Genomic DNA, 13,733 nt, shown 5'->3' with positions numbered 1-13,733 from the left:
TTTGAGTATTATACAATATGTGTGTATATTTATCTCATTGTAAATTATGTGTATAAATAAGGGGGAATGTGCTTGTGGGTGCTGGTGCCTACAGAGGCCAGAAGGGGGCTCTGAAGGTAGAGTTACAGGTGGTTATGAGCAGCTGTCCATTGTGGGTGCTGGGACCTGAACTCTGATCCTCTGCAAGATCAGTATTGCTGAGACCTGGTTCCAGCCCTCCTGTTGGATTTCCTTAAAAGGGTCCCTCTTCCTGATGGAGAACCAGTTTTCTGTGAAGCAGTTAGGGGTAGGATGCAACATGAAATGCCACAGCATGCTTTCAAAGATCCACTGATAACCACTGGCATCCGTGAGGTTCCTGGTTTAAGGTGTAGCCCAGGAAGTCCTGGATGCTCCCCCATTAGGGGAGTGTCTGTTTCACTACAACAATCACAACAGGGGAAATGCAGCCAGTGACCTGGTTGGGAACCCCACTGTAGTTAATATCGGGTTTTGCAAACTCTCCTCTGATTAGTTATCTTTATCTGGTTTGCCTACAGCCTCAGCCTATCAGGCTTCACTTGGGTCTATATAAACCCCTGGACACAGCCTTTCAGTAAGTTCAGCCTCTAGTTGGAGTCCAGGTGCTGATTGGCAGTCCATCTGCCTGGAGAGGAATGCTTGTCTCTCTCTGAGATACCGCTCCCCTCTGCCTCCCAAGACTCACTGCTCTAGCTTCTCTTATGGCACCCTGCTTTCGAAGGTTTTTCTTTGGATGCCTGCTCTTACCTGGCATCCTGCCCAAACCAAGCATTTCAGAGCTGCTACTTTTCCATTCAGATTGTCACTCCTGCATTTAAAAAAAAAAAAAAAAAATGTCCTCTTGGGGGCTGGTGAGATGGCTCAGAGGTTAAAAGCACCGACTGTTCTTCCAAAGGCCCTGAGTTCAATCCCAGCAACCACATGGTGGCTCACAACCATCTGTAATGAGATCTGGTGCCCTCTTCTGGCCTCTGGCCTGCAGGCATACATGCAGGCAGAACACTGTAAATAATAAATAAATAAATCTTAAAAAAAAATGTGCTCACCTCATCCTTTGGTGTCCATCCACCCTGTTTGAAATAGTGTGACAAGATGAAGGATTGGTGCCTGTCTTTCTTTCCTATCCAGTCACTTGTGCCACTCACTTTTCTTGATCACATAGCAACTTAGGGGAGCAAAGGTTTATTCTGGCTCATGGATCAATCGAGGGGATACAGTCCATCATGGTAGATAAGGCACAGTGGTAAGACTGACACGGCTGGCCACATCATGAGGAAGCAGAGAGCAGACAGAAAGTGGGACCTAATTATAAAACCTTAGGGCCCATCCCACATCTCTCTGACTCCCAGTGACTGACTCAGTTCCCTCATTGTTCCTAAGGGGCTACAACCTTCCAAAACAGGAGATGAAGTAATCAAGCATAGTATCGTATCAGTGACATTTCACATTTCCAACCCCAACACTCTGCAACAGAAAATATCAGCCTTTCCTGTGGTAGGCTTGGACTGACACCTTGTGGCTGTGTAGCAACCTGAGTGTGGCTGGAACCCACCAGACCTCTGTATTAGAGTTCATCCACCTCACGAAGCGAGTAGTCAAGGATGGTGTCCTGATCCTGGAACTTGAAGTACCCACAGAACTTCTTCTTCTGAAGCAGGAGTGGGAACCAGTAGCTGTCATCAGGCCACATGTCTGCAAAGGGAATCTGGTCCAGTTGGAACCACTGAGGGCGCATTTCTGGATTGGGGTGGGGTGGGGGCATGGGGAGGAGGAAGAACATTGATGTTGAGCATGGACTTCAGCCAACCTGAGAGTGATTACCCCCTGAATCTGTGTGAACACCTGTTTGGAGATTTTGTTTTATTTGAGATGTGGTCTCACTATGCAGCCCTGGCTGACCTTAAATGCAGAGATCTGCTATGTATCTGAGTATGTGTGAATGAATGCCACATGTGTGTGTGTGTGTGCCAGAGGAGGCCAGAGAAGAGCTGGAGTTACAGCAAGTTATCCACTGCCCAGTGTGGGTGATGGAGACTGAACTTGGGTCCTCTGGAAGACCAGTAAGTGCTCTTTATCCAGTGAGATCTCTCTCCAGCTGTTTGGACTTTTTGGTTGTTATTTGTCAAGAAAAAAGTTTTTACAGGTTTTTTTTTGATTGCATATATACATATATGTCTGTATGAGTGTGTAGGCATATGATTGCAAGTACCCACAGAGGCCAGAGGTTTTGGATCCCCCTAAAGTGGGGGATTTAGTTGTGAGCCACCTGGTGTGAGTTCTGGGAACCAAAGTTGGTTTTTTTTGGAAGAGTAGTATGAACAAGCTTTCCAACCTCTTGCCTCTTTAAACTTTTTTTTTTTTTTTTTTTTTTTTTTTTTTTTTTTGGGGGTTTTTTTTCTATGGGTGTGTTTCGTCTGTATTACAAGTGTATGCAGTGTCTACAGAGGCCAGAAGAGGGTGTGGGATCCCTTGGAACTGGAGTAATGGGTACTGGGGAAAGTATGTGGGTCCTCCCCAAGAGCAGCAAGTAGCAAGTGCTCTTAACTTCAGAGCCATCTCTCCAACCCCTGGAGTGGTGTTTTTTGGTTTTTTTTGAGACACTGTAGCCCATGCTGGTCTGGAATAAGTAGTAATCCTCCTGCCTCAGCTTCCTGATTGGTGTACAGGGGTATAGTACCACCATGCCTGCTTTGTTTTATTTTAATTGATACAGGGACTTTCTTTGAAGCCCTGGCTGGCCTGGAATTCAGTATGGAGCCTAGTCTGTTTTGAATTCATGGTAATTCTGCCTCAGCTTCCTTGGTGCTGGGATTTATGGAAAGTGTAAACTCTACCTGGTTTATCTGAGACAGGAGTCTGATCTAATTTTTCATCTCATCCTCATGACCATCTCTTGATTTTGATAGGGTTATGTAGCACAAGCTAGTCTAGAGCCCATTCTATAGCCCAATATGCCTTCAGATTTAGTCTTCCTGCTTCTGCCCCCCAGATGCTATGATTATGGCCCTGCATCACCACGCCTGGTTACTTTCTTGTTTACTAAGAGCTAATTGCCTGTGTTGGGAGTACAGACACACCTGGTTCATGCCACTGCTGGGGGTAGAACCTAGGTCCTATGCTTGCTAGTCAGGCATCCTGCCAACTGAGCCACACTCTCGCTACTTTATTATAATTTCTTCTTCCACCTCCTTCCTCCTCCTTTCTTCTTTCCCTTCTTCCTTCTTCTGAGACAGGGTCTCACAGTGTGAGTCATGTTGGCTTTGAACTCACAGAGATACCCCTGTCTCTTCTATGTTGGAATAAAGAGACACGTACCTTGCTGAGCGGTGGTGGCACACACCTTTGATCCCAGCAGTCGGGAGGCAGAGGCAGGTGGATTTCTATGAGTTGGAGGCCAGCCTGGTCTACAGGGTGAGTTCCAGAACAGCCAGGGCTGTTACACAGAGAAGCCCTGTCTGGAAAAACAAAAACAAAAAAACAACAACAAAAAGCATGTATCAATATGTGTGGCTGATTTCCATATTTTGTGAAATACAGAAATGGGCTTGCAAGGCAGTGGTGGTGCAAGCCTGAGTTCAAAGCCATCCTGGTTTACAGAGCCAATTCCAGGACAGCCAGGACTACGCAGAGAAAACCTGTCTCAAAAAGAAAAAGGGTACAGGGCTCATATTTGGGTTACAAGACTGCTATGCGTGTCTGTCCTTGGTTCTGAGGACAACCAAAGAGGAGGAACGTGGGCAGACTTTGGGCCTACACTTGGCAAGGGCTGATTCCGTTCTCCTAGGCAGGCAAGTGAGGCTGGGTGCACCTCCCTGCCCATGGTGGGAAGAAGGGAGTAGGGCCCAAGGCTCACCGTCACTCTCTGTGGGCGTCCCATGCACATGGTCAGTAGAGAAGACATGCACATCCATCAGCTCCTCGGAACCCACAAACTCAAATGAGATGTGGCCCACCTTGAGCAGTGCATCTACTGTCAGGCCACTCTCTTCCTGCAGCTCCCTGCAGCAGAGATGAGTAAGGAAGAAGTGGCGTTAGCTTACGGGCATCCATGCTTACAAGGGCCAGGGCCATGGGAGTGTAGCCTCAGCACCTGTGGCTGCATATTCTAGGAGGACAACATGCAGAGGTGTTGCTCTATCTAATTTAGGAATTAAATTATATAAATTCAGACATGGTATTTCACACGTATAATCCCAGCACTTAGGAAGCTGAGGCAGGAAGATTTGGGCTTTGAGATCAACCTGGGCTATATAATTAAAGGCCAGCTGGAAAATATAGACCCTTTAAAATTCAAGACAGGGTTTCTCTGTGGCTTTGGAGACTGTCCTGGAACTAGCTCTCGTAGACCAGTTTGGCCTCGAACTCACAGAGATCTGCCTGCCTCTGCCTCCTGGGACTAAAGGCATGCGCCACCACCACCCGGCTTTTTTTATTTTTTAAATTTGAGGCAGGATCTTTCTTAAGGGCATATATCTTTAATCCCAGCACTGTGGAGGTAAAGGCAGGTGGATCTCTGTGAGTTCAAAGCCAGCCTTGTCTACAGCGCATCTGTGGGTCTCAGGGGTATTTCACCCTCTCCAGGTCTTCATCCCCGGCCAGGGTGGCTCTGTGGTCAGACCTCTTTTCCTCACCTCTTAGCTCCGTCCTCAATGGTCTCTCCTTCCTGCACTTTGCCCCCGAAGCCATTCCAGCGGCCAGCACCAAAGCCCCTCTTCTTCATGCCCAGCAGAACTCGCTGAGGCTGCAGCACCAGCACCAGCGTGTAGAGCCTGGAGGCGCCCATGGTCTCCTGGGTCCTGTGAAGAGGGTCAGAAAATAGGGTCTGCTTAGCTTGTGGTCCATTAGAGTGTGCATCAAATGTGTGTGGTAGTGAATCGTGGCCAGCTGTGAGGCAGACTCATGCTGGGAGAGGTGGAAAATGAGGCTGGCTAGTAATTTCCCAGCCACAGCATAAATTTCCCTGTGGCTTCCAGGGCTGATGAAATGTGCCTTTGAGCCCGATCGATCTTCCCCAATTTTTTTTTTTTTTTTTTCAGTTCAAGGGAAGGATCTTAAAACCCGGAGCTTGCTAGGCAAGTGCTCTAACACTGAGCCACACCCCAGCCCCTCACTGAGGAATTCTAGGCAGGTAGGTGCTCTACCACTGAGCCACACCCCAGCCCTTCACTGGGGAATTCTAGGCTGGTGCTATACATACTGAGCCATCTTCCCTCCCTTCCCCCAGGCCAAACTTAATTGCTCTTTCTTTTCTTGACCTCAATTGGGTAAAGCAGTATCCAGAAACTGGGACCCTCCTAAGAGGTGACAATGTACAAGGGACCTGAATGGGGCTAGAGAAATGCCATTGGTTAAAATTATTTGCTGTTCTTCCAGAGCACTGGGATTCCATTCTTAGCATCCACATGGTGGCTCACAATGGTCTAACTTCTCTTCTGGTCTTTTTGGGCACCAGGAACAAATGTAGTGCACATATATAAATGCAAGCAAAACATTTATACTCATACAATATAAGTTAAAAAAAAAAAACAACAAAGCAAAACGCTGGGCGGTGGTGGCACATGCCTTTAATACCAACACTTCGGATGCAGAGGCAAGGGGAATCTCTGAGTTTGAAGCCAGCCTGGTCTAGAGTGAGTTCCAGGATAGCCAGGGCTACATAGAGAAACTCTGTCTTCACAAAACAAAACAAAACAACTTAAAAAGAAAAGTGAAGCTTGGCCCTGGTGATGAGGGTGGTCAGCAAAGGAAGTGGGCTTAACATTGGCCTGTGTCCTCATCCTGACACAGACTTGCTCATGCCTGAGGTCCTGGATTTCTAACACAGCAAGGTCAGCCATCTCTTACATGCACCAGTTATATACAGTTGTTTTTCCATATCCACAGGTGACTGGTACCAGGATACCCCCATCCTACCATGAATACCAGAATTGAAACATGGTGAAACTGCTTCTAGAGAAATGGCATATTTGCATATATAACTTACACACACATCCTTTAGCCCACTTTAAACATAACACAAATACTGTGTAAATAGTTTTCATGTAGTGAGTAATGACAGATGTCCACATGTTCAGTAGATGAGTGATTTGTTTTGCAAGTATTTTAAATGAGACAGAGTAGTGCCATGTAGTCCAGTCTGGACTTAAACTCACAATCTTCCTGCCTCAACAACTGTACTTGTATGTGTGTATGCATGTATGTATGTATATATGTATGCGTCTCTCTCTCTCTTTTTCTGTATTGCTTTGGAGGTTGTCCTGGAACTTGCTCTGTAGACCAGGCTGGCTCAAACTCACAGAGATCCATTGCCTGGAGCATCTCTCTCTCTCTCTCTCTCTCTCTCTCTCTCTCTCTCTCTCTCTCACTCTCACTCTCTCTGCATTCATAAATGCATGTAACTGCCTATGAAGGCCAGAAGAGGATGTTGGAGCCTCTGAAGCTGGAGTTACAGGTAGTTACAAGCCACCTTATATGGGTGCTGGGACTCAAACTCAGGACCTATGCAAGAGCAATAAGCACTCTGAATCACTGAGCTATCTCCCTAGCTCCATCTACTTTCTACTTTTTTGTTTTGTTCTCTCTCTCTCTTTCTCTGTCTCTCTCGTTTTTTCAAGACATGATTCTCTGTATCTTTGGAGCCTGTCCTGGAACTCACTCTGTAGTCCAGGCTGGCCTTGAACTCACAGAGGTCCACCTGCCTCTGCCTCCGGAGTGTTGAGATTGAAGGCATGTGCCATCATTGCCTGGTTGTTTTTGTTTTGTTTTTTGAGACAGGGTCTCTCATTGGAACTTGTAGCTCATGGAGTCGGCAAGACTAGCTGATCCAGCTGTCTCTGCCTCCCAGCACTGGGGTTATAGGTGCAAGCCACATTGGCTATTTATGTTGGTTCTGGGGCTTGAAAACTCCTCATGCATGTGAAGCAAGCATTTCACAGGCATCTATCAGCCCAGCTCCAATTAACCTTGTTTTAAAAGCAACTTCATTTAGTACGACTAAGAACTATATAAGGCTTACTCTTGCATTTTCTGAGGAGAAAACTGATGCTCGGGGTCTAAATTTGAAACGGGGTCAAACGGCAGAGCCTATAAGGTAAGTAGCGTGTCCTGGACGTCAGTTTAGTGTTCCCTCAGCTCAGGTAGCTGTGACATGGTAAATCGGATGCGTCTCAGGGAGCTTTCAAATGCTAGGGGTTGGGGTGTTGACAACTATCTGGTCTGAATTGAGGCCAACTAGTGTAGGTGTTGGAGGCAACACAGATGGAGTGCAGGGCCCAGACCGGTCTGCAGGGGCACTCTGCAAATTGCCCCTGCACCAGTTTACTGTCCAAGCAACAGGTTCCAGGTCCCCCTTCCCTCTCACGTTTGCTCCCTGCGGTCTGTAGTTTCCCTGGTCTCTATCGATGCTACCCAGCACCCAGTTTTTTCCGGGCTGGATTGAAGAAGCACCCCAGTTCTTCCGCCGTCTCCCATCCCCAGATCTCCCCCGGCACCTAACACCCCCGGCCTCCCGGGTCCCTCCGGAGCTCCGCTCCCACGCACCGCGAATCATCCATACCTTCGCGCCCCAGCCACAGCTTCCTGGGGCGGGGCCTTGCGCTGGAAGCAAGGGCAGAACTTCCGGCAGCGGGAGGAAACCGCCAGCAAGTACCCATGGCTTGGTGAGTAGAGTTACTGCGTCGTCCTGCACTAGAAGTGTGCCTGCTGCCTAAGTGCGTGGAGGGGACGACAAAAGTTGGTAGCTCAGTGTCTCCGGCCGCAGAGGGTCGCTGGCAGCCTCTGTCCCGGGATGCGGGATACGTATGCACGATGTTTATTCATGTACAGACATGAGTGAGTGAGGTTTTCTACGTGCGGACATGGCTCAGCGGATAAAGCTGTGCAAGCCTGAGGACTGGAGTTCGGATGCCCAGAACACATAGAATGCTGGGCTTGTGTGCTGACCAGATGTGAAGCCAGTGCTAGGGGGGCAGAGACAGGGGCTCCTGGAGCAAGCTGGCTAGCTAGGCCGTGACCTTACCTCAATAAGGTAAAGAGCAAACTGGGAGGATATCCCTTGTCAACTTTGGGTCCCCGTACACACGCAGACATGTGCACACACATATGCGTGCATACCGCACAAACATTTGCAAATAAATAAATAAAAGTAGGTTCAACCAAGACCTCCCGCCTGCCTCTTTGTAATGTCCCCCTGCTAACTCCTTTTTCGCCACCAGGTATCTGAAGCTGGTAGGCGTTCCCCTTAAGGTTCAGCGATTCCACACGACTGCGTGTGGCTGCAAAGGCCGGACGGGCGCCGAGCACCTGTGGCTGAAGCGCCATCTAAAGGACCCGTTTGTGAAGGCCGCAAAGGTGGAGAGTTACCGCTGCCGCAGCGCCTTCAAACTCATGGCGATAAATGAAAAGCATCACATCCTGCGGCCCGGCCTCCGGGTGCTGGACTGCGGGGCGGCTCCGGGAGCCTGGAGTCAGGTGGCAGTGCAGAGAGTCAACGCCACAGGCACAGGTGGGGTGTGTATGTCACTACCAGCTTTCCTGGCTGCCAGGAGCTGGAGGGAATGATAGTTAGCGGCTCTTTATTCAGAGACATTTGTTTTCTGTCTTTATTTTATTTTTGTTTTTGGTGACAGGGTTTCTCTGTGTAGCTTTGGGGCCTGTCCTGGAACTCGCTTTGCAGACCAGGCTGGCCTCCAACTCACAGCCTTCCTCCTGCCTCTGACTCCCGAGTGCTGGGATTAAAGGTGTTCTCCACTACCCACCTGGCTTGAGCAGCTTTCTTAGAGATGATAGTTATAGAAATGGGGCACAGGCTGGGGGCAATGCTGAGCTGCTAAGTGTGCAGGCACAGGATCATAGGATCCTAACATTTGGGAGGTGGAGGCAGGAGGATTAGATGTGTAAGATCATCTCAGCTACAGAGTATATTTGCAGTCTATTACAGGAGATCCTGTCTCTTAGGAAAAAAGGGTAAGGGTGAAGGGGCTGGGGCTGGGGCAACAGGAGGTGATGGTGATGCTATGGAGATGGCTTATTCAGCAACGGTTCACAACACGTGGGTTGAGATCCCTTTGGGGTTCACATGTCAGATATTTACATAACTATTCATAATAGTAGCACAATTACAGTTGTGAAATAGCACAGAGATAATTTTATGCTTGGGGGCCAGCACAACATGAGGAACTCTATTAAAGGGTCGCACCTTAGTGGATAGAAGGTATTTACTGCTAAGCCTGATGGCGTGAGTTCTCTCCCTAAGACTTACATGGTGGAAGAGAGAACCAACATTTGAAAGTTGTTCTTTGGCCTCTACAAGTGTGCCATGGAATGTGCCCACTTGCCTACAAACACCCACACACTCATGATAAATAAACAAACTGTTATTTTAAAAAGAACCAAAAAGAAAACTGAAAATAGACCACATGAGTTGGCAGCCAGCCTGGGCTCTATACCAAGCCCTTGCCTCAAAACAACACCCCCCCTCAAAACTAAACATTAACATCTTAGTTTGATTCCTGTTGCCGTGAAAAACATATGACCAAAACAACTTGAGTAGGCAAGGGTTTCTTTCAGCTTACATGAGGGGAAGTCAGAGGCAGGAACTGAAGCAGAGATCATAGGGGCACCCTGCTTACTGGGCTTGCTCAGCCTATTTTCTTATGGATTCAGGGCCATTTGCCCAGGGGTGGCACTGCTCACAGTGGGCTGTACCCTCCCATATCAATCATCAATCAAGAAAAATGCCCTGTAGGCCAGCCTGATGAAGGCATTTTCTCATTTGAGGTTCTTCTTTCCAGGTGACTCTAGCTTGTGGCAAGTTGACTTTTGACTAACCAGGACAAATAGAATACTGACCCTTTCAAAATGAAAGGGAAAGTCCAAAGTTATAATGGAAAGAAATTTTTTCTTTGATTTTATTTATTTATTATGTATTCAGTATTCTAGAAGATTTCATTACAGATGGTTGTGAGCCACCATGTGGTTGCTGGGAATTGAACTCAGGATCTCTGGAAGAGCAGCCAGTGCTCTTAACCTCTGAGCCATCTCTCCAGACCGCCCCCCCCTTTTTTTTTTTGTTTTTGAGACAGGGTTTTTCTGTGTAATAGCCCTACCTGGCCTGGAATTCCCTTTGTAGACCAGGCTAGCTTACACAGAGATCTGCCTGCCTCTGCTTCCTGAGTGCTGGGCTTAAGGGTGTGTACCACTGTTGCCCAGCAGGAAAATGTATCCTAATTACACTATCTAGATAGAATCTGTTCCTGGAGTGTTATGCCATATCCTGCATTTGAGCTTTTCTGTAGTTATTTTTTTCAGAGTGACATGTTGGCAAGTGTGCTGGCTAGTTTTATGTCAACTTGACACAAGTTGTCTAAGAGGGAACCTCAGTTAAGGGAATGCCTCCATTCGCTCAGGCTCTAGGGAATTTTCTTATTTAGTGATTGATAGGGGAGGGTCCAGCCCATAGTAGGTGGTGTCATCCCTAGGCTGGTGGTTCTGAGTTCTATAAGAAAGCAGACTGAGCAAGCTATGGGGGACAAACCAGGAAGCAGCATTCCTTGATGGCTTCTGCATCAGTTCCTGCCTCCAGGTTACTGTCCTGTTTGAGTTCCTGTTCTGGCTTCTTTCAATGATGGACAGTGATACGGAAGTGTAAGCCAGCTTGGTTTTTGCTTATCGTGTTTCATCATTGCAATAGAAACCCTAAGACAACAGGGTTTGGGGCCAGACAGTTAATGTGACCCTGAGGTTTCCAAATTGTGCCTTCAAAGCCTGAGAGTTTGCAGAGGTGCCATTGGGACTGCCACCTCCAGGACCTCAGGAACAGGCTGCCTGGGGCTTTGGACTCCACATTCTGGGACTGTGATAGGCTGTAGTGTGTTATTTTATAGGAACTTAATATTCTCTATGTGAAATTCTGCTGAAATAGGAAAGAAAACATCCACCTTTGTAACATTGTGTTGGCTGTGGTGGCCACACCTGTGGCACTCTGGAGGTGGAGGCAGGACACAGTTCTCAAATAACCAAAAGCCAGAAAGGAAGGGCTGGAGAGAGCATTGCTTTTGCAGAGAACTGGAGTTTGGTTCCCAGCTCACAACCTCATCTTCAGTTCCAGACCTTGGACTCTGCAGGCACCTGCACTTGAGTGCACATTCATACATGCAAGCACACACATGTAAATAAATGATAAATTTAAAAACCAAAACAAAACAGCTGAGCCTGGTCACACATGCCTTTGATGCTAACACTCTGGAGGCAGAGACAGCAGTTCTCTGAGATTGAGGCCAGTCTGGTCTACACAGTGAGGCTATCTCAAGGAATAAAAAGCAAGCAAACAAAAAGAAAACAAAGGAATATTGGGAACTGGGTGTGGTGGTGCCCACCTGTAACCCCAGGCACTCAATGTGTTATATGACAGAGGAACTTAAAAGTTTTGGGTCAGCCTGGGATACCTAGTGAGATTCCCAATTCCCAGAACAGACAAAAATAAAAAGATAGTTGGAAGAAGAATTCTAGAGAAGAGGGGCTTGGGTTAGTGAACCCACAGCAAAGGGGATTGAGTACCTTGCCTGTGGTCCTACCTCCACTTGTCACTCAGGACTATCAGGATACCATTTTCTTGCAAGTCTCAGCTTCTGCAGCTCTTCCAAGAGGAGGGGAGGACACCCTACAAAGCACAATGTGTCTTTTATTTTTTTCCGCTTTGAGAGACAGGATCTCACTTGGTAGCCCAACTTGTCCTTGAACTTGTAGTGATCCTTCTGTTTCAAGCTTCCAAGTGCTGGGATTATAGGCCTGTGCTGCATCTACCTTATGTGTCTTCATATAAAAGGCCTGTTGTGCATATCTATGCATGTTAGCTGGTTTTCTTGGTCTTGGTGCCTTACTTTATTTTGTAGCTTGTGTTTTGGTAGGGAGATTCATGGTGTAAGAATGCATTCTGTTGCTTCCGTAGACTGCAGCTCTCCTGTGGGCTATGTGCTTGGGGTCGATCTTCTTCACATATTCCCTCTGGAAGGAGCAACTTTTCTGTGTCCTGCTGATGTGACTGATCCTGGAACTCGCCAGAGAATCTTAGACCTGCTTCCCAGAAGGAAAGCGGATGTGATTCTGAGTGACATGGCGCCCAACGCCACTGGGATCCGAGACCTCGATCACGACAGGCTTATCAGCTTGTGCCTTACCCTTGTGGACATGGCTGTGGACATCCTGCATCCTGGGGGGACACTGCTGTGTAAAACCTGGGCCGGAAGAAAAAGCCACCTGCTACAGAAGAGACTGACCCAGGAATTCCAGAACACTAGGGTCGTGAAACCGGAAGCCAGCAGGAAGGAGTCTTCAGAGGTATACCTCTTAGCCACACAGTACCGGGGAGGGAAGGGCAGTGAGCAGTGAGTCTGCCCTGCCTTTCTGGGAGTACTTTCCTGAGAGTGGCTGGCATCTAAGATGCATTGTGGATATGAACAGCACCCTGAAGCACCTCTGGGTTTCTTAAGAGATGAAATATGTATTTGAGGGTCATGAAATTGATGAAAATGGGACCAGCATGATGACTTAGGGAGTAACAGTGCTTGCTACTAAGCCTGAGGCCCTGAGTGCTATCTCCAGGACTCAATAGTGGAAGGAGAGAACTAACTCCTGAAAGATGTCCTCTGACGCCCATGTGCACACGCACACATATGCACATAGTATGAACAAATGTATTGGGGTAACTGGTTTTTGTTGAGGTAAACCTTGCTGTATAAGCTAGGCATTGGTGGCGCACGCCTTTAATCCCAGCACTCGGGAGGCAGAGGCAGATGGATCTCTGTGAGTTTGAGACCAGCCTGGTCTACAAGAGCTAGTTCCAGGACAGCCTCCAAAGCCACAGAGAAACCCTGTCTCGAAAAACCAAAAAAGCAAAACAAAACAAATCAAAAAACCTTGCTGTATCTGGGAAGAAAGAATCCAGCTGAGGAATTGCCTCCATCATATTGGCCTTGTGGGAAAGTCTGTGATACATTTTCTTGATTAATAGCTGACTTGGGAAGCAATGTGGGAGTGCCTAGCCCAGTGGGAGCAGTACCACCCCTGAGCAGGTAGTCCTGAGTTATGTAAGGAAGCAGGGTGAGCAAGACATGAAGAACGAGCCAATAAGCAGTGGTCCTTCATGGTCTCTGCTTCAGTTGCTGCCTCCAGGCTCCTACTTTGAGTATCCACCTCATCTTTCTTCAGTGGTAGATTATGATTGGGATGAGTAAGCCAAATAATAAACCCTTTCTTCCCAAGGTTGCTTTTAAGTGGTGGAAACAAAACAAAAACAGTCTTCTGTGTCATGATTTTATCTTTCTGGCCTTTTTGTTTCTGAGATTGGGTTTCACTATGTAGACCAAAATGGCTATGAGCTCACAAAATCCTCCTGCCTCACCTCCCAAGTGCTGGGATTACAAGTGTACACTGTCACACCTGGTTCATGACGTGTTTGAAGAGAGTTATGACGAAGATAGGTGGAGAGTGAAGGAGGTAAAAGGGAGGGGGAAAGAACTGGGTGTGGTAGCACACACCTTTAATCCCAGCCTCGGGAGGCAGAGGTAGGTGCATCTCTGAGTTTGAGACCAGCTTGGTCTACAGTGAGTTCCAGGATATCCAGGGCTACACAGAGAAACGGTCTCAAAAAAAGAACAAAACAAAAACCCCAAAACTTGGGGTGGCTGGAGAGATAGATCATACATTCCAGCAAA

The 13,733-nt window shown here is 47.6% G+C and overlaps 2 protein-coding genes across 3 annotated transcripts; one reads left to right on the top strand and one right to left on the bottom strand.

Moving 5' to 3' along the window:
- Positions 1-1,187: 1,187 nt before the first annotated feature.
- On the bottom strand, positions 1,188-7,612 carry Nudt1 (nudix hydrolase 1). 2 transcript variants are annotated; one of them, XM_027413505.2, is made up of 4 exons: positions 7,577-7,612; positions 4,653-4,817; positions 3,875-4,020; positions 1,188-1,758 (listed from the first exon to the last, which is right to left on the bottom strand). In XM_027413505.2, the coding sequence occupies exons 2-4, from the start codon at positions 4,802-4,804 to the stop codon at positions 1,586-1,588; spliced, it is 471 nt and encodes a 156-aa protein (XP_027269306.1). In that variant the 5' UTR covers positions 4,805-4,817; positions 7,577-7,612; the 3' UTR covers positions 1,188-1,585. The 2 variants fall into 2 exon arrangements, with proteins under 2 accessions (XP_027269306.1, XP_027269305.1); XM_027413504.2 differs by having other exon boundaries at positions 7,561-7,604.
- Positions 7,518-13,281, top strand: Mrm2 (mitochondrial rRNA methyltransferase 2). The gene is made up of 3 exons (XM_027413503.2): positions 7,518-7,679; positions 8,235-8,524; positions 11,969-13,281. Exons 1-3 carry the CDS (start codon positions 7,672-7,674, stop codon positions 12,406-12,408), a joined length of 738 nt encoding a protein of 245 aa, XP_027269304.1. The 5' UTR covers positions 7,518-7,671; the 3' UTR covers positions 12,409-13,281.
- Positions 13,282-13,733: the final 452 nt, after the last annotated feature.

The sequence above is a fragment of the Cricetulus griseus genome, chromosome 4, assembly GCF_003668045.3.
Source record: "Cricetulus griseus strain 17A/GY chromosome 4, alternate assembly CriGri-PICRH-1.0, whole genome shotgun sequence".
In the NCBI taxonomy this organism is placed as follows: Eukaryota; Metazoa; Chordata; class Mammalia; order Rodentia; family Cricetidae; genus Cricetulus; species Cricetulus griseus.
This window is presented reverse-complemented; position numbering and strand designations above follow the sequence as displayed.